Source organism: Delphinapterus leucas, chromosome 5 (assembly GCF_059928025.1).
Source record: "Delphinapterus leucas isolate spDelLeu-1000000601 "Yukka" chromosome 5, BTC_Dleu_Yukka2, whole genome shotgun sequence".
Taxonomy (NCBI): domain Eukaryota; kingdom Metazoa; phylum Chordata; class Mammalia; order Artiodactyla; family Monodontidae; genus Delphinapterus; species Delphinapterus leucas.
In genome coordinates, this window is record NC_143133.1 from 72,818,076 (window position 1) to 72,845,691 (window position 27,616).

The 27,616-nt window shown below is 39.1% G+C and overlaps 1 protein-coding gene across 1 annotated transcript in view; it reads right to left on the reverse strand.

Annotated features, from left to right (window-relative positions):
• The window catches only part of SCFD2 (sec1 family domain containing 2), a 402,719-nt gene that overhangs the window by 220,848 nt on the left and 154,255 nt on the right, over positions 1 to 27,616 (reverse strand). The window contains exon 5 of the mRNA XM_022564339.3: positions 17,957 to 18,206. Within this exon, the coding sequence (XP_022420047.1) occupies positions 17,957 to 18,206 (250 nt within the window). The remainder of the gene's footprint in view (positions 1 to 17,956; positions 18,207 to 27,616) is intronic.

Consider the following 27,616-nt stretch of genomic DNA (forward strand, 5'->3'; position numbering starts at 1 on the left):
TGCAATACAGCAAACAGAGATTTATAAAACAATATTTTACAGAAAATATAGCACTCATTATCAAATATTCCTTTCACAGCATAACATCTCAGAACCAGTTCTAGACCCCAAAGGCCAGTCTAGCCTCCATTCCATTTGAACCGAGTCTAGGAATAGAGAAAAGTGAAGAGCATTATGAAAATATTATAACCCGGTCTTTACTTCTTCCTTCATGCAGAACCACAATTTAAAAATGGGAGCTGAGAATACAAAGGTGAATAATAAACAGTCGCTGCCCTCAAGGAGCTTAAGGTAATAGAAGAGAAAACAAACAATAGTATCGGTATACTGTCAAATGTTATATACAGCAACCCAATGTGACAGGTACTATTATACGTCCATTTTAAAGATGGACTAGTGGAGGTAAAGAGAGAATAAGTAACTTGTCCAAGATCACCAGGTAGGAAGAACACACATGTGCAAATATCAAGCACATGAGGCAACATAAATGTAAGTGCCCTAGGACTGTCACAAATCAATACTGAGGCATGGGGTCACTTCGGGCTGGGATGATTAGAGAAGGAATAAGAAAGGCAATGATATTTGAGTTGCATCTAAAGAATAGGTAGGAGTTTTACAGGTAAGAATGGGAGGCAGGGAATGTATTTTATGCACAGGAAATGGTATTAAAATATAGCACAATTTAGAAAATACTTTATTGTAGAGATGAAAATAAAATTATTTAAATCCTGAGGAGAGAAAACTTAAGGGTTCTTAAACATACTATATACCTGGATCTAAAGTTTTTCTCATTCTCCTTCACTAGCATTTTGCAATTTTCCTATTCACTGTAGCAACAAAAAATTATCACATATTCTTCTATATGTATGAAAAGCAAAACGTGCTCAGGCTAGTCAGCTCCTGCCTTGAGAAGCAAAACTCTGAAGCCAGGATGCATGCTCCTGTTTCTATGAATGGGCACACATGCCTGACGATGGGGCCTCAGGTTACACATAAGCAGGCAACAGATACATGGGGCTGGGAGCAAAAACCCTCCTCCACTTTATATTAAACATTATATCCTCTAAGTCTTTTTTTTAATCAATGAATACTGAATAGAATGCTGTTAATTCAGGAATGCTAATTTCATGACTGAACTCCCATGGTTTAGGGCCTGATTATTAGGCGTGGAGGTGGGCAGTAGAAGGGTGGGAGCAGCAGATGTGGTGCAAAAAAAAAAAAAAGTTATTTTAGAAAACATTTCTGGAGAAATGGTTCTATCCAGGCTGGGAGGGGGGAAGGTTTGGGAGAGCAGCCGGAAAGGACTACAGAAGCTGGCTGAGGAGAGATTTGCTAAGAAACATTAGTTAGGAGGCTATAGCTGGATACTACTGACAGGCATTAAGGATAAAGGGAAGGGAATCGTGCTGAGGGGGTTGAGGGAAAACTGGAGAGATTAAGCTAGAACTCAAGGACATCTGTGGCACTGAAGACCCTCTCCCCTTAAAAGTCACCCCCTGACAACACACACCTTGCCCACCCTGTTTCTATTGCACCTCTTGTACTTAGCACCACCTTAGAGGCATGTTGTCCCTTCGTAAAAACTGGCTGAAAAGAAAGAAGTAAGGAGGGAAGGAAGGAGAAAGAACCACGGATTTAAAAAATAAAAAGTCTGATTGTATTAGATTATATGACACTGGTTTTCAAATGATGGTTTATACGTGACATTTACTTTCCTTCATGGAATTGGTCTGTTGAAGCCCCTTACAGTGCGAGACAAATGATCAGCCCACCTAACTACAGTTATAAGCTGCATGGATGAGACAGCCGGATTCCCAAGAATCACCATCTTGAGAGGAAGCTCTCCTGCCCCTGTGGTTCTGTCCACAGGCCAAAGAACCTCCCCAGACATTCTGGGGCTGGTTTCTTCCTTGTTATATTCAGGTTGGAAAAGAATTGTCAGAGGATCTAAAAGTTAAGTTAAAAAATGTTTTGCACTCCAGGTATGGCTGAACGGCAGGCTCACTAGCAGGCAAGGAAACAAGACGAGGGGATGAAAGAGAAGAAGGGCAAAGTAATAAAGATGAAAAAAAAAAAATAAGGGGAAATGCGGAAACAGCGAATTTAACCAAAAACCTCCAGAATTTAAAATCTGGTAGGATAAAAATATTAAAGCACAAAATAACAGTTCCATTAATGGCTGATACCATTTGTTTTCACTGCATGAAATATTTTCTTAACTATATTGCAAACAATGGGATTTCCAAACTCTCATTGATAGGGCATGGATTCCTTTTGATATTCCATTCTCTTCTTCAACCAACCTTTCTGTTCTCCAAAGCAGAGTTCCTCTGGTAAAGCTGCAACATATCTGTAGCATTGCAGTGTCAGAAGAAGCACTGGAGCTGAGCCAGAGCTGCTTTCTTATTCCCTCCTTCGTTCAATAAATACTGTACTTATGAAGGGCCTTCCATGTGCCCCCAAGCATACTCGGTACTTGAGATACAATGGTGAACAAAACTGATGGAGTTTATGGTCTGGGGCCGGTGGGGGGTCCGGGGGAGAGGCAGACACTAGTCAAATTATCAAACAAATATATAATGAACTGTTCACTAGACACATGATAAGGGTGGAGGGTGCTGAGCTAGCGAGGAGGGGCAGAGGAGGCTGAGCCTAGGACATATGGCCTGAGCTGAGCTCTGAACGGGTTAATTGGACTAGGGTGGGGAGTTAGTTGGAGGGAATGTAATGTATTTAAGGAACTGAAAAGCCTGTGGCTGGAACAAAGGGTACAAAAGGATAAAAAGTCTCCAGAGTGAGAAGGTGATCATGGAAAAATGACATTCTACTGCTCTGAGAAGTCCAGTGCAGGGGGTGTGTGCCTTTGGTCCAGACACAGAGGACGCTGTGGGTGTAGCACAGTATTTGGTAACCATTTCTAGCTCCTCCCTATACCCTGGAGAGTAATGACCCAGATATTTTTTCAGCCTGATCATGTTCATTTTTGCTCTTCCATTATTTTAAGCAAAACACTGATTATTTTTCACTGCCAAATTGGAAAACAAGAGCCATGTCCTTAAAAAGGCCCATCAAAAAGCCAACAAATCTATGTTCCCAGAACTTTTCCCCGGATCTTTCACATGTTGAATCTGTATTTTAAAAAATGATAAGGCATAAATTGGCTCAAGAGAGAACTGCAAAGACAAAAACAGTAAGGAAGTAATTAGAGATCTGATATTTTGATTGTAATTTGCACATACCCTACCAAGAAGTTCCAACAAATACACCCTGGTGGTTTTGTTCTATTCTAAACTCTGGGTATAGCGGCCCTGACATATAACAGCGTCAACACTTTCAGCCGAATATCTGGAAGGGCTGTTGCTCTGAAATGCTACAATCACTCTATAATCAAAAGCCATTAAATACCCATTTCCAAAATAAAAGGCTGTACTCATCTTGGATGATGTCATTTTGTCTGGGCTTCTGCATTCTCAAGAACAACTTGAAATAATCAAGAATACAGTGTGCAAACTCCCAAGGTGACCAGTTTTATGAGTTCTCTCACAGAAGTGTGAGATTAGGAGGAAGGAAGGGAGAAGGGGGATGGGAAACGAGATTAAAGTATAAAAATAATAACAAAGATACAATCACACAAAAAAATCGGTGTCTTGATATCTGTTTCTGGGAACGAAATGTAAAGCATTCTGCTTTTCTGATAGATGAAAACATGTGCTTCACTTCTTGTACATCAAAGAGATGCCCCAAATACTGTAAATTATAACTGAAGTGTTATTGTTTACATGATGCATTGTTTCTACACTTTGACAGAAAGGGTGTGCATTCCCAGTGAGGAAGTATCCAACTACATTTTAACTATGAAGAAACCTTTTTTAGCCAAAGATTAAATTCTTTGCAAGGTGGTGATTTCTACAGAAAAGAAACCCCCAATCCTACCTCATTGTATGAAAAAAAAAACAGATCAGATTTAACTGTTGTCCTTAACCACCACAACAAAAATAAGGAAATAAAGAGTCCAATTATTTTAGAGTATAGTTTGGACAAAACCACAGCATCTAGAATTAAGCATTTTACATGTTGGAAAATGTAAATTGTTAATGAACATTGCACCCTAACAGTTTCCTTTTCCAGATGGCTGTCTGTCAGGTTGGCAACAACTCAAGAGCTTGACGAATAGGTGCAGGCATATGTCTTGTGTTTAAAATGAAAGGAAAAAAAAGCAGAAGGCGGCTTCATTTCATAAACACTTCAGGGAAAATTACCATTCCTTTTGGGACCAATTCAGTCCAGGTGCTAAGCACAGAAGAAACAGGCAACACCCGAAGGCAGAAAAGAGTCAGGCTTCTATGGGAATTACGTTCTTGGTTACATTTACAATTAAATTTCAAAATACAAATGAGTATCACCATGGTTGTACACATATGTTCTCTTCCTGGTTTTTAAAATATTAATCTTCTCTTCTCACATAATAAAATTATAAGTCAGAACCTAGAGCCTGTTGTGTCTCTCTTTGATTTTCTTCTGCCACAATTCTAGGCTGAACTACTTGTACCTAAGTGTTTTTCCTCCTACCCAAGGTCCTAATGAACCTCCTTTTTGGCTTAGAGTATTCTCCTTTATGTTCTGATTAAGGGTAATCTGACTTTTGAGGGATAATGTCTCTTAGAACTTGGGACATGGATTCAGAACCAACATTCTCAACAACCATCTTTCCAATGTTAGTTTCAGAAACCGTATGTGACATTATACCTGGGGCCCTATTTATCCTAGGCACTCTGACCTTAACGGATAAACTAAAAAACACATTTAAAACAAAATCTCACCTGCTATATTCACTTGGGACGCATATATGGGATCTGAATTTCCACTTACCAATAAACAGATCACCAAATACATATCAAAGTACTAACAGTAGATTTCTCTGGGTAGTGGGTTCATAGGTAATTTTAAATTTTATTCTGTGTTTATTAAAGAGCAAAAGATCTTCCAACTATACTACAGTGAACAAGTATATGGCTGTCATCAGGGAAGAAAATCCGATTATAAATATTTTAAGGAACACATAAATATGAATGGAGCTCTAAAATTCATCCAGATGACAATCTCTGCCCTTCTAATTCTTATATTCAAAGAATTATATATAATTACACAGCCATGCATGACAGGCACAATTACTGCTACTCGAGTGTTGAGGGGCAATTGCATGGTGAAAGCAGCTTGAGTTCTAAGAATGCCCTTAGTCCACAGTTGTTCTGATGCTGTTTTCTAAAACATTAGTGAAAATTCCAGACAATTATTTTTAGGTATACAAATACCTACTCTTGAAGCAATTATTCTGGTGCCGATGACATCTTTATCCATTTACAGGCAAAATACAAAACACAAGAGGGAGAAGATAAGATGTATTATTTATTTATTTAAATTTCTTTTTGCGGTACATGGGCCTCTCACTGTTGTGGCCTCTCCCGTTGCGGAGCACAGGCTCTGGACGCGCAGGCTCAGCGGCCATGGCTCACGGGCCCAGCCGCTCCGCGGCATGTGGGATCTTCCCAGACCGGGGCACGAACCCGTGTCCCCTGCATCGGCAGGCGGACTCTCAACCACTGCGCCACCAGGGAAGCCCAAGATGTATTATTTAAATATAAAGAAATAAAACTGGTTTATTAGTGAATGTTCTCATGGTGGACATATCTAGCTTTTGTACATCAGTATCCTTTCCTCTGTGGAATTGCTCCAGACCCTATGTTAAATGGCAGTGCTGGACTGTCGATCACAGCCCACCGCCCATTTCTGCAAATCCCTGCCCCGACCTCCCTCCTGCTCACTCCCAACACAGCTATGAACACAGGACTCAGCTTGGCCAAAGAGAGCCCCATTCCCCTGGCAACAGTGAGTGGATCAGTAACCGTGACAGTCAGCTTCGTTTCCTAGGGTTGATCTACAACCCCTGGAAGAAAAAAAGCTCTCTCTTTTCCTGAGTTGCTATTCTGGAATGACATAAGCCAGGAATGTCTGGGAGGGAGAGAGGTCACACAGAGGCAGCTGTGATAGAAGAGAATGAGGTCAATACTTAGAAGGATGAAAAGCTTAAAAGATGCAGAGAGTCCCAATCACACTGTTGGAGCCCCTCCCCCAAAATTCCTAAATATAGCTCTGTCTCCAGACTTGCCGTATAAGCAAATATGAACTGCAAATACCAACTAGGAAGACATGCTAGCAAAATATATGACTAAGTATTAATAACCTTAATAATACAAATGCTCTGATTCAAAATCATTAAGAATAAAATTAATAATCAGTAGGAAAAAAGGAAAAGACCATGAGCCGGCAATTCACAAAAGATGAAAACAAATGGCAAGTATCTGCTTTTCATCAATATTCAGTAAAATTGTACGTGGCTTCTTCTACACTGTTCTTGACATTTCCAAATTTTCTACAAGGAGAACGTATGACTGTAATAGTGGAGGAAAAACCTTAAAGATATTAAAATAGAAAATTAAATTTAAGAATGTTAACCTGGTATCAGCAGGCAGGATAAATGGGTGGGCAGGCGTGGAGTCAGGGATTTTAGAAGGAAGGCCATGGAAGAACAGGGAGCATTTTTGGAGAGCTGTAAACAGCATCTCAAAGGAAACAGAGCTGGGCTGCTCTCTAGGAGCTGAGGTTGAGTCAGTGAGTCCATTGCTTCCCTCCTGAGATGACAGTGATAGCATGGAAAAGATAGAAAGGTATTGAGGAGGAGCTGATTTAGAGGTAGGGAAGGGAGTACACTGATTCCAATAAAAATAAAAAGCAAAAGAAGCTAGATCCATAGAATGGTAGTGAAAGAAGAGACCTTAGATTCACCTAATAAAGCTCTCATTTTATGATAAGGATCCTGAGTCCAAAGGAAGCTAAGTGACTTACTTTCAGGTTACACACCTATGGGCATGTTTAGGAATAAACAGCAGGCCCCTTCCCGTCTGTGCTCTTTTCAACCATACCACCCAATCACTCCTATCTGATCCAGAGCTATGTGTTTAAGAAAATTACCCTGTATTCCATGCATTCCATTTGTTCTCTTTCATGACTGAGAAATTTATAGTCTAATGTGCAGTTAATAAGAATCAGCAAGTATTAATCTCTCTGTCACACACACAATTATTACTATTGGCATCATGTGCAGACATAAAAATTAACGATATGGACAGTCTGTCTCTGCATTTGTGCATCTATAAATACCACTGCAAGAAGATCCGTTCCAGTGTCTTAGTTAAGAATGACTGTTTTTATGAGCTGGTATGGAAAAATTAAGTACTTGAGAAAGTAATTTGTAGTGATCTCTTAATATTTTTGCAAAATTACATAACTGGTTAGCTACCTTAATAGGCAGCTCTAAATATTTTTATACACAGCTTGTGATATATTTTAAATATGAACTAAACATTGTAAACTTCACTTGATATAGCTGTTTTGTAATATGTGCTGTGGTTAACTATTTTAATATGTTGGACAGTAAAACTAAATGTAACAGTTCCAACATTTCTCATGGGAGTGATTTAGGGCAGACATATGTTTTTCATTAGAGTTTCCAGCAGAAATCTTAGAAATCAAGAGGAAAAATAGACCCTATTATACCAAACAGTGTTACAAACCATAATAGAAAACAAGTCTTTAAAGCTTTGTTTTGTTTTGTTTTGGCAGCCCTGAAACAAGAAATCTGAAACACTAGAAATGAAGGTATATACCTTAATGAAAAGTCTAATACTGGAATGCCACAATAACTGAGAATCCATAAACTAGAACCAAGAAGTGAGGCAGAATCTTTGCTGAAATGAATTTTCCCCTGCATCCTGAAGTCCTCTTTCAGCTGAGTGAGTGGATTCTGCAGTCATGGTTTTGTACACTGTCACCTACTGTAATGAACTGAAGTTTTCATTCAAGTGTGGGTAACATGAAAGCTGGCAATGATCTTTTAGGATCACCCTTCTAGTTACCACAGCAACATCCTTTGTCATTGGCAGTCCTCAAGGTCCAAGGAACAACTTTTCAAGGGAAAGGTTTCTGAAATCTTGAAAACTATTTTTCAATTGAAATAGTGCCCCTAGGAGCAGAAATCTGCAGAAATGCATATTTGATGAATTACTGAGGGAAAGCTGTGAGAGGAGGAAAGAATGCAGAGGTGACAGAGTAAAGGAAGCACAGGAGGAGAAATTCTCATTAGTTCCTCATCTTTTACAATTCTCTGTTGGGAAGTGCTTTATATTTTACAAAGAAGACTGACTTTCTACAAGGTTGGGAAAGTACTTGACCAATGATGAAAAATGCTTTGTTTGAAAGACATAGCTCTACTAACGTAATAAACAAAACGTCTATGCCTTGTGTTGATGGAGATGAAAGTTTTCATAATAAAGTGGCAGCCATAAATAGCAATAATAATTTTATATGGTCTATGTTTACCTGAACTTTTTCAAAAGAGGAAAGCTGTCAAAAATAAATCATTGCGGGCTTCTTTGGTGGCTCAGTGGTTGGGGGTCCGCCTGCCGATGCAGGGGACACAGGTTCGTGCCCCGGTCCGGGAAGATCCCACGTGCCGCGGAGCGGCTGGGCCCGTGAGCCATGGCCGCTGGGCCTGCGCGTCAGGAGCCTGTGCTCCGCAACAGGAGAGGCCACAGCAGTGAGAGGTCTGAGTACCGCAAAAAAAAAAAAAAGAAAAAAAGAAAAAAAAATCATTGCAAATAGATTTGTACTCTTGGTTGTAGAATGTGGCTTTGTCTTACTAAGGAGATAAGAGTAGATATATATGCTTTCCATTGGAAAGCAGACCTGAAAGTACCATAAGCTGCCTTCCACAAGCCATTGAAAATAAATTCTCAGCTCCTTCTCATTCGAAGTCCTCTGTTAGATTTTCACAGGAATGCAAGTGGATATTGGTTCAGAGCTCACTAGACTATTCTTACCTTCAGTGTCCCTAAGAACAGTGCTTTCCAAACTGGACCTGCCTTTCCTCATTTATTATCCATGGTTGATCTTAAACAGGGCAAAAGACAAGTGGGAAGGAATAGAGAAGAAAAAACTTAGGAAATAAGATCCCTTAAAATCAAAACTTTAAAAAAGTTAAAGATGATTTTAAAAATCATGGTGCATCATGAAGGTAATTTATACATTTTATCCCAATCAATGTGAAGTTCAGATTATTCCAGTTAGAATAACAGGAATCCTGCTATTGTTTTATGCCAAAGTTTTGTGAATTACATAGCAAAGGAAGCACAACTATGGATCTAGCTAGAAAAATACCATCTTCCCAGAATTTGAGGAGAACTTATGCACCATCCCTTCCACAGAACTGACTTTTCACACCGTAATATTTTAAAGTCCTAAAATATCTTAGTAAAATTCCTACTGACACAAGTCTCAGTGTCAGTTCCCTGTGCTGGGAAGCTCTTCTCATGGGGGTGAGTCAGACTTGCTGGCTGGCTTTATTTTCCTAAGTTGTCTTCCTAATATTAAACCCAAAATTGCTTCCCAGCATTTTCCATCCAATATACAGAGTTCTGTGGGAAGTCTACTTCCACTTATATATGGTACCTTTACAGGATCTATTTGGAAGGAAAACCTATGCTACTTCACTGGTAAACTCATGCCAGATTAAAATGTAAACAAATGTGATTTTTTTTTCTTTTAGTTAAAAAAAGGAGGCCACTAGGTCCTTTCCTTTGCTTTCTGACCGAACTGTAGTATCTAATTTCATCTGCCTAGAGATCTTTCAGATTTCTAGTAAGTATTAGAGATTTAAACGCTTTTCTCTGTAATCAATACCTGAGGCAGTACCTAGTATAAAGATTGCAACCTGTATGCTGGGTTGTATACTAGATACTAAACTCTAGTAAAAAGATGGCAACCTGGAAGCCTACAGGCTGAATTCTGCCCTTCAATAAGATCTCTTTGACTCATGCAGTGTTTTAGAAAATGAGCCAACTTTTTAAATTTGCTTAATTAAGAATATTAAAAAAAAAACCCTCAGATTCCTGATTTCTTGAGAGATTGGCAATATTAGACTCATGCTCTCCTGGAAACAATTAGAGGATCTCCAGTTTGACATAGTCATCACCACTCCCTATTGCCCCCTTTATTAAGACCAACTATCTTTTGCTAATTATCACTGTACTTTCACTGTTGTTTTTCCAAAACCTAACCTACTTTACTTATTTATATTAGTTGCTGGTCCCTGTAAGCATTTGAGTTTGAGACTCCTATTGCAACTCATGATTTCAAACATTTTTAAAGTATGGGGATATCTTATAATTATGTTTTTGGCATCTGTTACCTAAAAGATACAAAGGAAAAATTCTATAGCTTCAGCAATATCTTTAAATGAATTTCTATTTTATAAATTACAATTATATCTACAAATATTTGTATATTTATATGTGAAGAGTAATACTGAGTATATGGATGAAGCACAAAGCACACACACAGGAGTGAACCTTTTGTTCTAACTCCTAGATTTTCCCAGGGATCCATGAGACAAGACAAAGGTTGGGAATCACTGGTCTAGTAAAAAGAATTCTGGACTGGGAATCAGAAAACACAGTCTTGAGTTCCATCCTTGCACTGGATAGGCTAATTGGTTGGTGGTTTGAGGCAAATTAGTCAACCTATTGGGGCACTGATTTTCTCTTGTGCAAAACGAATAAACTGGATAATTGTTGAGAACCTTTCCATTCATAAAACATAATAATATATGCCGTATGAGTTTTTTTTTTTTTTTTTTTTGGTACGCAGGCCTCCAACTGTTGTGGCCTCTCCCGCTGCGGAGCACAGGCTCCGGACGCACAGGCCCAGCGGCCATGGCTCACGGGCCCAGCCGCTCCGTGGCATGTGGGATCTTTCCAGACCAGGGCATGAACCCTTGTCCCCTGCATCGGCAGGCGGACTCTCAACCACTGCGCCACCAGGGAAGCCCTGCCTTATGAGTCTTTACACCTATTACAAAAACCCAGGCAACTATGGGACCTCCCCAAAGTGTACCTGGGTTTTACCTAAAGACAAAAGGTTTATTAGGGAGGGAACTGCCATGGAAAAAATGGAAACACAGGGAAAACTGCAACTCTCCTATTTCCAAGTTTATATACAATTTTATATTCTCCGCTCCAAACCATGTTTGAAAAACTAGCAGTATATTTATGAGTAAACTGTCTTAAAGAGAACTCAGCATTATAGATATATTTCATTTGAGCTCAGATATTTGGGGTATAATTTTTTAGGCATATAAGTTTATGGGTTCAAACGTACATATTCTTTTCAGATCAAAGGCGATACTGTTTACAAAAGCACTTTGAACACTCCAGTATTATCTAGGATTATCAGATATTATAATGCTGCTATTACCTGATATTCCCACCTGACTCCAAATCCTGTGCTCAGAGCCTTTACTCCACCACTGCCGCCCCCAGGGTTTCTATGCTTAGAGAGAATAATGCCAGATACATAGACATGTTCAATGAATACTGATAAGTTTAAAAAATTTGTGCTATAAGTCCAATGATACTAGCACACAATAGTGTGTTTTTTCAGTATATATTGTAAAAGAAAACTAATACTTTAACTGCACCCGGGGCATCACTCCATCTCACAGTATATTATATTGCCTTAGAATTTCCTCTGTCAGGGAAGCCTATAATAATAACTGCAGCAAATTCAAGTTTCTTACATAATGCCCACTCTCACCTTCTTTCTTTTAACAGAACCCTGACTTTGTTCATGACCAATATGTGCCCAGTTAAAAATATTCATCAGATTCTCTGGTAGCCAGAGGTGGTCATGAAACCCAGTTCTAGGCAACGATTACAAGTCTTCTGGGTAGGACTTCCAGAAAGCTATGGTTCCCCTAATATAAAAAAGGGCAGACACCACTAGTATATTCCTTTTACTTTCATCCTTCCTCCCTCCTTGCCTAAAGCAGGGACACAATACATGGAAGAGGAGTGTCCACCTCATGACCATGATGATGAAATATACTGACAGGAAAAAAAGGAAGAAAGGGAGGAAGGAAGGAAGCCAAAAGGAGTGTGAGTTCTGCTGCCTGTCTCTTAACTTCCTGCTGAGAAAAAAAATAAATCCCTATTTATTTTTATTTATTATTTAAGCTAATCTTGTAAATTTTCCATTACATATATCCAGGTACAATCCTAATATAATACAGAAATTGATAATCCCAAATTATCAACAGGAAGTAAAATAAGAATCTAATAAATATAAATTACAGTTTCTGTGGTATTATCATGCCTCTCTCTTGAACCATAGAGTTCTTAGATATTTTGAATCTTTCATTCCCTAGCATTACACTGAACCTAACTAAACAGATCTAGCTCTTATTGACCTGATCTTTAAAGACACTATAAAAATTCAGGGACATAAGTTAATGAGTAATATAAAAATTGTTTACCAAAATAATTGTTTTCCAAGGGTTGTGGGTGTCAAAAACCATACGCAAGTTTTGTTTTTCTTTGTTTCCTGATTCCAGAGCCTCCTGACCAACATACCTTAGAGCACTGATTTGCCCTTAATAGTTTACAGGTGTGCCAAGCTGCTGCTTCAGTTCACAGGTCTGGCGGGTAGGGCCTGGAGTGATCAAGCCCCTGCTGCTGCTTGCCCCCGACCACACCAGCCTGTCCACTTACCTCAGTAGACTCTGCAAACATTCTTACTGCCTGTGTGCAAAACAGCGTTAAAAAGGCTGGGAAGCACTGCCCTATATGACAGCTAGATGCCATCAAAATAATAACAGCAATGGAAAAAAAATTACCTATTACAGTGCTCTATGGATCAAAAATTAGCTCACACACATCACATCATTTTATTCTCAGGAAAATCATGAGTGGTCAATAGGGCGCTTATATTTATTATCAAGGTTCAGAGATGGTAATGTGCCCACTAACACAGATTGCTAGGAAATGACAGAGCCAGGACTTTTGAATCAAGGATTTCTGCTCTAAGGCTATGCTTTTTCTGACATAGCTCCCTGTATGATGATAGTCCACATTTGCACAGATCTTTGAAATGAGTGTTTTGATTTCATACTCTGAAGAAAGTTCAAATGGTTTTCGTTTGTTTTCTCTTGTGACTGCCATGCAAATACTAACATATATGGAAACTGATACCCTCTTTGAACTTAGCAAGACTGAGAAAGCACAACACTAAATGACACATTTAGGCCGTACCAATTTTCTTTTTACAGCTCCCATCCCTGACACCCTGAGAGCCAACCCTTGTTATTTTGTGTGAGTAGAAAAGAGAGTTTTTGCCCACCACTCTCCCCAAGAGTACCTATTAAAAAGAAAATAATATGTTGCCGTTGACCATGCTTAAGTTTTGCTTTGTTTTGCCGAACACAATTTCTCATTGCCCTTTCCATAAAAGGGAAGAATAGAGAGAAATGAAAGAAACTATCAAAAGTAAATTACATTTTTAACATATAAAAGGAAATATGAATTTTAAATATAGGGTAATTACTGTCGAGAGGTATTACTGAAATAAAAGGGATTTAAGTTTGCTACTCCTGTTTTAGAAAGCTAGACAACCAATAGATTTCTGTGACTAGATACAATATTTTAATTTCTTTATAGCAATGGAGAAACAAAGAGGATACATGCACGCAAATAGGAAGGTATGAGGAAACTCCTATAAGTAGCTATTATAGACAGATTCAAAAGCACAAGTAATATCTATAATATTAACCAAATATTAATTCACTGTTCAGAAAGTGAGCATGCATGGCATAAAACAGTAAGTTTAAGCAAGCATAAGTTACAGAATACAATATGCAGTGGTTACGGAAGTGAGCCTGTGGCAGGTTTGGAATTTCATGTTTAAAGACATGGGCTCGAGATCCAGAAGGTTCAAATCCTGGTTCTATCACTTAGCAGTTGAGTGATGATAACATGCTTAATTTTTAGTACAGAAGAAGTATTGATTTCTTGATTCTATCAACAGTTAAGATTAGTAAAATTACAGCATTATATAAAAAGTAGAATTCTTATCTTGATTGCTTATTTTCAATAGTACTTTTAAACTAAATCTCATCAACCACAAAATGTCCACAAGACATAAAGTAATTTCTGCCAACCAGTAGCAAGTAAGCTGAGATTATAAACTGGAATAACATAAGTGCAACACTGTGGGCAAGTTCATGGTAAAAGCCAAACTAACCTGGTTCCATGAAAGGCTAAGCACATTTGGAAGACAATTCAATTCTTCCAGTACATACTGAGTATTCCATCCTATTCTACAAGACTGAGTCACCACTGCCTCAATGTTATCCTATTACTCCTTATCCTGAGATGTAGATTAAACATTGTCTTCAGCAGCTAACTGTAAATATAAACCCTACTTCTCAGGACACGTGACTTTTCAACATACTTAATAAGGGGCATGTCTATACTGGCCAAGTAAAAATCTACCTTCAGAAATCAAGTCCTTTTGGTGTCCACAAGTGTTGATCAATGCATGTGTGTTCCACTGGCAAGTTGACTTATGTTAAGTCTAAGTAGCACATCTTATCCACCCTGTTTGAACTGTACATCCAAATCTAATCTAGGGCATTCTTCACAGAATTAGAACAAAAAATTTCACAACTTGTATGGAAACACAAAAGATCCCAAATAGCCAAAGCAATCTTGAGAAAGAAAAACAGAGCTGGAGGAATCAAGCTCCTGGACTTCAGACTATACTACAAAGCTACAGTAATCAAGACAGTGTGGTACTGGCACAAAAACAGAAATATACATCAATGGTACAGGATAGAAAGCCCAGAGACAAACCCACACACATGTGGTCACCTAATTTATGGCAAAGGAGGCAAGAACATACAATGGAGAAAAGACAGCCTCTTCAATAAGTGGTGCTAGGAAAACTAGACAGTTACATGTAAAAAATGAAATTAGAACACTCCTTAACACCATACACAAAAATAAGCTCCAAATGGATTACATACCTAAATGTAAGACTGGACACTATAAAACATAGGAAAAACACTCTTTGATATAAACCACAGCAAGTTCTTTTTTGACCCACCTCCTAGAGTAATGAAAATAAAAACAAAAAATGAACAAATGGGACCTAATGAAACTTAAAAGCTTTTGCACAGCAAAGGAAACCATAAACAAGACGAAAAGACAACCCTCAGAGTGGGAGAAACTATTTGCAAATGAAGCAACTGACAAAGGATTAATCTCCAAAATATATAAACAGCTCAGGGAGCTCAATATCAAAAAAACTAACAACACAATTAAAAAATGGGCAGAAGACCTAAATAGACATTTCACCAAAGAAGACATACAGATGGCCAAGAGGCATGTGAAAAGATGCTCAATATCACTATTAGAGAAATGCAAATCAAAACTACCATGAGGTATCACCTCAAACTGGTCAAAATGGCCATTATCAAAACATCTAGAAACAATAAATGCTGGAGAGAGTGTGGTGAAAAGGGAACCCTCCTGCACTGTTGATGGGAATGTAAATTGATACAGCCACTATGGAGAACAGTATGGAGGTTCCTTAAAAAACTAAAAATAGAACTACCATATGACCCAGCAATCCCACCATTGGGTATATACCCTGAGAAAACCATAATTCAAAAAGAGACATGTACCACAATGTCCACAGTAGCACTATTTACAATAGCCAGGACATGGAAGCAACCTAAATGTCCATCAACAGATGAATGGATAAAGAAGATGTGGCACATATATGCAATGGAATATTACTCAGCCATAAAAAGAAACGAAATTGAGTTATTTGTAGTGAGGTGGATGGACCTAGACTCTGTCATACAGAGTGAAGTCAGAAAGAGAAAAACAAATACTGTATGCTAATGCATATATATGGAGTTAAAAAAAAATGGTACTGATGAACCTACTGTCAGGGGCAGGAATAAAGATACAGACACAGAGAATAGACTTGAGGACACGAGAGGTGGGGTGGGAAGCTGGGGCGAAGTGAGAGTAGCATCGACATATATATACACTACCAAATGTAAGACAGATAGCTAGTGGGAAGCAGCCCCATAGCACAGGGAGATCAGCTCAGTGCTTTGTGATGACCTAGAGACATGGGATAGGGAGGGTGGGAGGGAGGCTCAAGAGGGAGGGGATATGGGGATATATGTATGCATATGGCTGATTCACTTTGCTGTACAACAGAAACTAACACAGTATTGTGAAGCAATTATACTCCAGTAAAGATGTATAAAAAATAAATTAAAAAAAACAAAGCTAATCTAGGTAGGAATATATACTTTGTATTATAAAATAAGATGTCTCCAAAATTTAAAGATACACTAAAATTTCCACAAATTCGTATTTTTTTTTACCTTCAACTGCTAACTTTACAAATTTTCCTAATATAAACACGAATGTACAGAAGTGTTTTTAAATGTGAAATCACATTTAAAAGCAAGAAAATGCAATATCCTGAGCAATCATAAAACAGAGAAACCAATAAAGAATGAAATTCTGGGTCAATAAACACCTTGAGCGAATATCGAATGAACACTGACTGCTTGACCTCAATTCTCAAAATAATACAGTAACACACTAACGCTGCAGAAAGCTATCCAAACACCCTCGTTAGAACACACCATCTTTGTTGTCTGTTTCTGGAATTATGTGTGTTAAGAATAACTTCCAATTATACTCTCCTAGTATTCAAATTGACTTTGAATCAAATCACTGTTCTAAGCTCTATATAAACCATGTTAAGTCTTTCTAAGTCAATATTCATTTATAGCCAAACACACACATGAAATCACACTCAGTGCTGTACCCTAATGAAATGGGAACAACTCCCACAAGTTTTCCTTACGTAGATTTTAAGTTGGCAAGCAGGGTCTGTACTTGGCAAGGAAATGTTTCATTTCTGTGGGAAGTTCATTCGGTTTCCATCTTGTCAGGGTTTCGTTTTCCATGACCGCACACAGGGAAGGTCAGCAGTGGGCACAAAGGAAAGCACACATGCACGGGATGCTCAGGTGGACAGAGATACAGCCTGCTTCTGAGAAAGCTGGGTGCCCCGCCCAGGGAGGCAGGACAGGGGACAGGAGGAAAAGTCAGATGATATGTAACCTCCCTCAGCTGAGCCTTCCCCAGTGGAGAGGTCTACATGCACCCACACACACATATCCATGAATGAATGGCAACCTGGTATGTTTTTAAAGTATTTACGTTTTACATGTAAGTTTTAATAACTTCTCACTCTCAAACAGGCCCAGGCTCAATCCACACTACTAGCAATAAGCTTTATACAAAATATAAAGAATATTGAATTTGATATGAAACAACACAAATGAATATCTCCGTAAGTTATACCACAGTTCTTACTAGAAGTGAAAATGGTTAGATTTTAGGATATTTAATTAGGTACTTCCCCCAAATCAACAGCCTACTTTACTGGGATGTTTGGGGATTATTTTGGATAGTACCAATTAATTCAGATTCAAGATGAAGTATGAGAAGTCAAAATATGAAACTGCTCTTGAAAATGGCAATTTTCATCCTATAACATTGTACAGCGTCTTAGGGAAACAGGTTTTTTGTTTTTGTTTTTAAGTTTGAAATGACAATCTCAAAGAGAATATGTCAACAGAAATCCTTTGAATAGGATGGATGCACATCATTTTATTTTTCCTTAAAGATATTACACCCTGTGAGTATTCTGCTATTTTAACAAGGCTTAGGCTCTAAGAATATGAATACTGACAAGCAACTAGAAGGCCATTTCCCTACCACAACTGGAATAAAAAAAAAAAACCTACAACAAAAACCTCTAATCCGAAAGGCTGGCTAGCATTCATCAGGCCTCATGAAATTCGGAACAACTCCAATGAAGATGGTTACATCCTATTTCCAAATGCCTTTATTTTTAAATCTGTTTTCGGTATCAGTGATGTTTATGTCCTCTATTTTTGTTAAACACTCACCTGTGATTTTTTGCAGCAAAGGTGACAATTCAGACTCCTCACAAAAGACTTGAGCCAACGCTTTCTTCACTTTTTCTTCACCTTCACCCAGGTCTTTGTCCACTGAGAACTCTCCACTGACAGAATAAATATATATCAGGAGGACCAGCAGCTCTTCGGGGCTGTAGTCATCATTAGTCCTCTGGTTCGAAGGCTTAATCATGGGAAGCAGCTGATTTAACACAACAGACATTGTCGACTCCCCAATGCTCTGAAATAAAAGGGGGGAATAGGCACATATGTCAGTCTTGTACAGACGTAATTTATGCACTACATCAGCCCAAAGATAGCTTGCAAACAAGTCTGTGATGTTCACTGACTAGATTGCTTTTTATTTGTATGTTTCTTGTCCTGGAGAGAATACTGCAGGCAATTTGGCATTAGAGCTGTTGTTTTGAAAGATCTAGTTCATAAAATGGCTGGTCAAGTTGCATACCCTTTTCTATTATCTTACATATTGCTTAAAGAAATAAGAGCCATGTGTTTTAAAAATAAAAGTGTACGTAGCTCAGATGCTAGAAATTTTAAATAAAAATATTTGTAACATGATTAAAAATTAAAACACGCCAGCACCTATATGCTGACATTCCTTCAGAGGAATTACTTTAGATTTTATAGCATATTCTTTTAATATTCTTTAAGGTGGCAAATATTACTCAGAATAGATTTTCTTTTTATAACAATGAAAAGTCATTTCTGCTAAATCTGGTCAAACTGGGTAATGACATTTCAGGATATCTTTGGGTTAGTCTGAAGATAATTCACATTTAAAGTTTAAAAAAAAATGTGCTTTTAGATATTCCACCAATTTCCTGAGTGATATTTAGCAGAGAATTTCAAAATTCCTTTCATGTGATAACAGCATTGCATTACTGAGTTAGCTGCATAACTTCCAATGCACTATGCACATTTCTAGTACAAATTCTGAGGTTTTTGGTGAATAGATAAATCCCCATTTTAAACAATGCGATTTAATTCTACTTATAATCTAAAATAACCCTGTAAAATAAAACTCAACTATTTGTATTTATATTAAAATCGGGGCCAAATGATCACGAGTTACAACTTTCACGTTATTCATTCAGAAGCATTCACTGAGCATCTACTATGTTCCAGGTACTACCTTGGGTCTGGGGAAGACAGCAGTGAACGAAACAAATCCTCTGCTATCAGAGAGCTTACATTCTAATGGGGGAAAACAGACAATTTAAACCTAAGGAAGTAAAATATATAGTATTTTAAATGGTGGTAAGAGTTACTGAGAAAAATAAAGCAGGAATGAAAGACGGAACTTAAGGGTGTGTTTATGTCAGTAAATATGCACTATTATATTTTTTAATTTTTTTAGACCATAGTCTTTTATTTATTTGTTTGTTTGTTTATTTATCTATTTTTGGCTGCATTGGGTCTTCGTTGCTGCGCGCGGGCTTTCTCTAGTTGTGGTGAGCGGGCGCTACTCTTCCTTGCGGTGCGCGGGCTTCTCATTGCAGTGGCGTCTCTTGTTGTGGAGCACAGGCTCTAGGTACATGGGCTTCAGTAATTGCAGCACATGGGCTCAGTAGTTGTGGCACGCTGGCTCTAGGGCACACAGGCTTCAGTAGTTGTGGCCGCGGGCTCAGTAGTTGTGGCTCGTGGGCTCTAGAACACAGGCTCAGTAGTCGTGGCGCAGGGGCTTTGTTGCTCTGCGGCATGTGGGATCTTCCCGGACCAGGGATTGAACCCATGTCCCCTGCATTGGCAGGCGGATTCTTAACCATTGCGTCACCAGGGAAGTCCCTGCACTATCTTAAAGAGGAAAAGCCGTGTTAAGGAGGGAGCATTGGAATAAAGAAAGACCTATAGAAACTCTCTCTCTCTGAATGAAGTTGATGGCACAGCTGATTGTGGTTCTGTATTGGAACAACTACCCAAAATGAGCTTTTCAAGTCACTTCCACACCTGGGAAAATCTGGACATATCATCTCAAGGTTAAGGTTCATAATTACATTTTTTGGTACATGGGAAACAGCTGTTACCATTTATTTCAACTAAAAATCCTGGATGTTCACAATGTACCAAACAAAACTAAAATGGAATGACTAAAGTACAAATGGAAAAGAGCAGAATGGAGATTTTAACTGTTATGTGGTGACAAGACATGGTTTATCAAGTATAAACATACCCACTTCTCAAAGGAAATGGCTGAAAGGTTTGAAGGCATCCTAGGACTGTCCTGTAGCCTCAGGAGTCTCTTGGGAGGAACTTTCAAGTGTTTGTTCTTTACTTTAAAAGCTGCCCGAAAGCAATTTAAAAGAAAGGAGCTGTGTGGCTGGCCTGTTAAAAGAAGGGCCATGGGGGCTGCAGCTTTCGCTTTTTATTTTTTACCCTATCACCAACTCCTTGGATGACATTAAACAGATTCTTCCATTGCTTTATATCCCATTTCTAAAAAGCAGGTGTATACATCAAGTATCTGTCCTATAGGAACCCTGTGATTCTCTCCCCAGAGCAAAAATATATATATTTTTTGCGATAGTTATAAAAAGTAAAACAGGGCAGGGTAATCATCATAGTCATTTAAGAAGATTCACTCACTAACATCTGGCCATCAGAGCATCATTTTCAAGTTGTTGATCTGTCACTGGAGAGCAAAATCCCTCCTCAGTGACACTGCAGCGGACTTCCATTGGCTAGCTCGTACCTCTGCACACCAATTTCTAAAATTACACTTTAATCTGCTTAACGCGTCCAAAGAAGTTAATAACTGAGCTGAATACAAAGCCAAGAATACTGATTAGTCTTAAAGAGGCATTAGATATTGTGGAAATAAAGAGATTCCGTTTCAAAAAGCCAGATTCCAATCTTGACTGTTCCACTAGCTAGTATTTTAACCTCTTTGGATCTCAGTAAACTTCTTAGGATGTCTTCATCTCTAAAATTACATGATCGGACTAGAGGGTGACTGAGTTCTTAAGTCATAGTTACGCTAAGATCTCCATTTTTACTTTCTTCTCCCCCTACCTTAAAAAATTACCATTGGTGGTAGAAGGCAGTGAATCTCGCTGTTCGCTACACAGCAAAATATAACAATAAATACTTGAAAAAGAAAAGCCTTCCTATAGAAAGAAATGTAGATGCGGAAATATCGTAGATATGTGTGTAACATGGGCTGATATACATTCACGTATTTCCTAACTCTGTCCACTGAGAAGATGTAGAAGTAGTTACATCCCAGTAGCAATGAGCACTCCAGTGATCAGATCTTAAGTTTCTAATATCATTCTCCAATAATAGGAACCAGAGATCCTTGGAGAAATGGCTGATTCTAGGGATGGGGCGGGGAAAATACAAGAAGAGCCTGGAATATCTTGTAGTGCCAGAAAGTAAGGAAGTCCTTAGAAAACAAACAAATGGGGGCATGTCAAAACGACACAAGAGACAACTGGGAGATCTCCCAGTGGTCAAAGCTGGAATGATTTGCACAAGAGAATAAGTAAAGTAGTAGTAGTAATGGATTATAACCCAAAGTATAAAATAAATATGCATCACTCCACACTGGTAATGAATAAGTGGTTGCATTAATTAATGTAGGAGAAGAGAAATATTCCTTAACAGAAGAATTCCAAATAACTTACCTACATAAGATACTTCTCCTCCTGGAGACAGAACTTAATCGCCCCACATCTTAAGTGTGAGCTGAACATGGTGACTTGCTTTTAAAAAACTGTGTATGGAAAGGGGAGGGAGGAGTGACTTTACCTTAGTCAGAGGATCAAGGTTAACATCACCAGTGATAAGTCACATTGATATCACCTGTCCCAAATATGATGTGATGAGAATGGCACTTTACTTTTGCAGTATTCTTCTCCCAAGCCCATAACCCCATGACAAAAACATCAGATAAATCCTAATTGAGGGACATTCTACAAAATGCCTGACCAGCACTCCCTCAAAACGGTCAAGGTCATGAAAAATAAGGAAAAAATGAAAAACTATCACACACCAGATGAGACTAAGGAAACATAATGACTAAATGTAATGTGATATCCTGGATGGGATCCTGGAACAGACAAAGGACATTAGAGAAAAACTAGTGAAATCAGACTGAAGTCTGGAGTTTATAATTAATAATAATGTACCATGTTGGTTTCTTAGTTTTGACAAATGATTGAGGATACACAATAGTGTAAGATTTTAACAGTAGGGTGAGGGGTATACAGAAATTCTCTGTATTATCTTGGCAAGTTTTCTATAAATCTAAAGCTATTCTAAAATAAAACATTTATTGGAAAGGGAAGAAGAAGGGGAGGGGAGGAAGGGAAGACAGTAAGAGACAAAGCCACGTACATTTTGATCTCTTTTCTGTCAGACTGAAAATTCCAAGACAAATGATTTCAGCTCAGTATGAGGAAGAACTCCTACAACCAGAGCCAAGGTAAGAGACTGACTCAGGAAGCAATGAACTTCCCATCAAAGCAAAGGGAAGCAGGGTGATCTGGAAATGATGAAGCAGAGAGAATCCCATGACACCTTGGCTTAGAAGGTGAACTAGACCTTCCTAGTGCTATCCATAAAAGCATGACTCCAGACTGGATGCATACCCATCTTCTGATCTTCTCTGCTCTTAGAATGAAACCTCAACAAGAAGGAAAGAAAACATCCTGGATGAAACTTCCTAGACTGAAACTTTTTTAAAGGTAAAAGAAAGAATCTGAGGTGGATTAAAAATGAGGAGATGGGAGTAAGATTTTATGCCTGGGTTTGAATTCTGGCTGTACCACTTATTAGCTGTATGACCTTGGGTAAGTCAGTTTTCTCATCTATATAAAATGGAAAGAGTATCACAAAGGCCTGAATATCAAGCAGTCCCAAGCCACAGGCATTTTCTTTCTTTCTTTTTTTTTTTTTGTGGTACGCGGGCCTCGCACTGTTGTGGCCTCTCCCGTTGCGGAGCACAGGCTCCGGATGCGCAAGCTCAGCGGCCATGGCTCACCAGCCCAGCCGCTCCGCGGCATGTGGGTTCTTCCCAGACCGGGGCATGAACCCGTGTCCCCTGCATCGGCAGGCGGACTCTCAACCACTGCGCCACCAGGGAAGCCCGCCACAGGCATTTTCATAATACTGGGACGATTGCTTAAACTACTTTGTGGTTTAAAATAGAGTAACCCCACAATGGGACAGTCTTTGTAAGGACTCAAACATAAGGGGAGGCCCTCTTTTCTGAGGGTTAATTTTAAGGAAAGTACTTTCCCTTACATTTGAGGATACACAATAATAGTTCTTGTTTCATAAGTTTATTCTAAAGATTTAATAATAGGAGTCACAAAGCACAGTGTCTGGCACATAGTCCCTGATAACTACTAACTATTACGATTGGGTTGGCCAAAAGGTTCGTTCGGTTTTTTCCACAAGATGGCTCTAGTAGCACTTAGTTGTCTTTAACTTCATTCGAAACAATTTGGTTAGACTGTATGTGACAGCTGTCATATCAGCACATTTAAAAAAGACATCAAATTTGGTGAATTTTTGTGTAGCCATTTTGATATTGAAGATGGAAGAAAAAAGCAACATTTTCGGCACATTACGCTTTATTATTTCAGGAAAGGTAAAAACGCAACTGAAATACAAAAAAAGATTTGTGCAGCATATGGAGATGGTGCTGTGACTGATCGAACGTGTCAAAAGTGGTTTGCAAAGTTTTGTGCTGGAGATTTCTCGGTGGACAATGCTCCACAGCCGGGTAGACCAGTTGAAGTTGATAGCGATCAAATCAAGACATTAATTGAAAACAATCAACATTAGACCACACGGGAGATAGCCGACATACTCTAAATACCCAAATCAAGCGTTGAAAATCATTTGCACCAGCTTGGTTATGTTAATTGCCTTGATGTTTGGGTTCCACGTAAGTTCAGCGCAGGAAACCTTCTTGACCCTATTTCCGCATGAGATTCTCTACTTAAACATAACAAAAACGTTCCATTTTTAAAACAAATTATGACAGGTGATGAAAAGTGGATACCGTACAATAATGTGGAACGGAAGAGATCGTGGGGCAAGTGAAATGAACCACCACCAACCACACCAAAGGCCGGCCTTCATCCAAAGAAAGTGATGTTGTGTATATGGTGGGATTGGAAGGGAGTCCTCTATTATGAGCTCCTTCCGGAAAACCAAACAAATAATTCCAACAAGTACTGCTCCCAATTAGACCAACTGAAAGCAGCACTCAGTGAAAAGCGTCCAGAATTAGTCAAGAGAAAACTCATAATCTTCCGTCAGGATAACGCAAGACCTCATGTTTCTTTGATGACCAGGCAAAAACTGTTACAGCTTGTCTGGGAAGTTCTGATTCTTCCACCGTGTTCGCCAGACATTGAACCTTTGGATTTCCATTTATTTAGGTCTTTACAAAATTCTCTTAATGGAAAAAAATTCAATTACCTGGGAGACTGTAAAAGGCACCTGGAACAGTTCTTTGCTCAAAAAGATAAAAAGTTTTGGGAAGATGGAATTAGGAAGTTGCCTGAAAAATAGCAGAAGGTCGTGGAACAAAAGGGTGAATACGTTGTTCAATAAAGTTCTTAGTGAAAATGAGTCTTTTATTTTTACTTAAAAACCGAAGGCACTTTTTGACCAACCCAATACTATACAACTACTACTACTACTATTGCCTACTACCCCACTGACTCCCTTTTTACCCAGCAGAAGTGATTAAGATGCTTGGTAAGAGAATGAAATACCTTCCAGGAATAAGAAGTTAGCAGTCTCAAAGGAGGCAGGAGCAGCCTACAAATACTGGATGCGTAACCACATCTTGGAACTTAACTGCAGAGTTAGTCAAAGGTTAAAGGCAATATAAACATTATTAAACACTGCCATTAAAAAAGTACACACAGAGTAAACCACAACCAAAGGAAAAAAAATGGCTTCTTTATAAAGTACCAGGGATTAAATTTCTCATGCATTTTGATATAAATGGGCTTACTAGTAGGAGGTGGAAGACTGGAGCTGTGTCTGGAATGACAAAAACTTTTTTTTTTTTAATTCTGCAGACTGGGGCTTCTGTTATTTTTGAATGAATCCCCAGTAACTCCATACAAAAGGCCCTCTGTAAAATGCATGTTATGTTTAGAAAAGCCAACTTTGGGGCTGAATTAAGACACCTCTGCAAAGTCAGAGTCAGTCTCTGTGCTGGCGACCTCTGCAGGCATGAGGTGCAAAGGGGCCATATGCAGTGTGGCTGCAGAGCAGGCCTGCGGCTCCACACCTGTTCCTCTGGAATGCAGAGCCTGCAGACACTTAGGGGAACTCTAAGCCACTCCAAAGTGCTGCTCTGCAGAGAACCCATCTCTACAATTCCTCCAAGCTTCCGCTCAGTTAGCGGGTGCGGGCTCAAGGGATGCTGCCAGGGAGTGCCTAAGGCCCTTCTGCCCCAAATATCACTTGTGTTAATGGCCTTTGCCATTCTTGCATTAATACTTGCCACAAGGCCTTAAATTCCCATAACTAAAGCCACTCTGCTTCTTTGGGGAATGGGCTTTACATGCCCCAGGGAAAATGCAAAAATGTAACTTGGTGGGTATAAAGAATAATTAATTGCTGCTCTCATGCATTCATCAACAAATATTTATTGTGCACATACTACGTGCCAGACACAAGATTCAAGGAACTTACAGGAGAGTGGGGATAGGAACAGTCATGATGATGCAGTAAATAAGTGCTTTAGTAGAGGTATTCATTTACTTTGGAAATAGAGCAGAGCAACACCTAAATCCTCGAAGAGGTGGTACCTCAATTGAGTCTTAAACAATAAACATCTAATATCAGGGAGGAGCAAAGCTCTGAGAAATGAGTGATGGGATAGGATCCTTCATTCTTTCCTTCAACAACTATTTAATGCACACTTACTAAGTGTGTGGTAGGCAGAATAACACCCCCTCAAAGAGACCTACACTCTTATCCCCAGAACCATAAACATGTTATATTATATGACCAAAGGGACTTTGCAGATGTGATTAACGTTACAGAACTTGAGATGGGGAGATTATCCTGCATCATCTGGGTGGGCCCAATCTAGTCACATGGGTCCTTAAAGTAGAGAACCTTTCCTGGCTGTGGTCAGAGAGAGACGCAATGATGAAAGGTCAGAGAGAAGCACAGTGTATGTTTAAAAGATGGAGGAAGGGAGACATGACCCAAGGAATGCAGGGGGCCTCTAGAAGCTGGAAAAGGCAAAGAAACAGATGTCCCCTTAGAGCCTCCAGAAAGGAATGCAGTGCTGCCGTCACCTTCCTTTTAGTCCAGTGAGACCAATGTTGGACTTCTGAGCTACACAATTATAATGTAGTAAATTTCTGTTGTTCTAAGCCACTAAGTTTGTGGTGATTTGTTACAGCAGCAATAGAAAATTGATGCAAGTGGTTTATGTGAGATGGGGCATGTGAAGCTCTGCATCAGGCCCATAGCCCAGTCAGGGAACCTGGTAAAAAGTAGGGCTCCATAAATACCTGCCCAATGACTAAACAAACAAGCAAGAGCAAGCAAGAATTGGTTCCTGGGTGGTACGTATTCCATCCGTGCCACTAGGGAACCAGTGAGTGCCTTCAGGGTTGTCATAGAAAAGGAAGGCACAGAGACACACCAAATTTAAAATTTGCTACTTAATAATTTGCTCCCTAATTGGCTACTTAAATTTGCCTAGAATTAGTCCAAAATCATGCAATTGCATAAGCCAATATTTAACAGGCCCAGGATAATCATATAGGACAGTCAGTTTCAAAGTGTGAGCCACAGAGCTGAGATCCCAGAGACCTTTTCAAGAGGTCCATAAGGTCAAAACTATTTTTATAAAAATATTAAGGCTTCCAACACCTGTTCTCCTCAAGATTGAGGACTATCAAAGAAAAGGGGGGATCACAACTGAGCAGGAGGTCCCTCGGGTACAAATTCTTTCCACATCCCCCATTTCTTGTTTGTAGGAAATAGGCTTCATTCAGCCTCCTTGACCTTCCCTGAGTTCCAAAGGGCAGGTTCAAAGAATTACTAATTAGGGAAGGGAGGGAATACAGAAACAAGGGAGAAGCAGTCAACAAACAACAGCGCAGCCTTGGGTAAGGGTCCTGGTTCCTCCTCAAGGAATATACATAACAATATCTTTGAACTCTTCTGCAGAACTAAGGCCTCTGCCCAGGTGGAGGATAGTAACTTCAGGCTGAGCACAAGATTCCTGGAGCACCACCCTGCTACCTACCTCCCCACCAACCAATCAGAAGAAAGTCACACACCCTGCAGCCCTCATCCCCAACTTTGCCTATAAAACCTTTTCCCCCCAAACCATCAGGGAGTTCAGGGGTTTTGAGCACAAGCCACCCATTCTCCTTGCTTGGCCCTGCAATAAACCTTAAGAAAGAAAGAAAGAAAGGAAAGAAAGAAAGGAAAGAAAGGAAAGAAAGAAAGGAAAGAAAGAAAGAAAGAAAGAAAGGAAGAAAGAAAGAAAGAAAGAAAAGAAAAAGAACAAAAAATACTCAAGTATTCTTTGCCTTGTTGACATTTGCACTAATAGTACAAAAATAATGGTGGGTAAAAGTGCTGGTACCTTAACACAGATCAAGGAGAGAGGCTCCAAACTGTGATAGCATT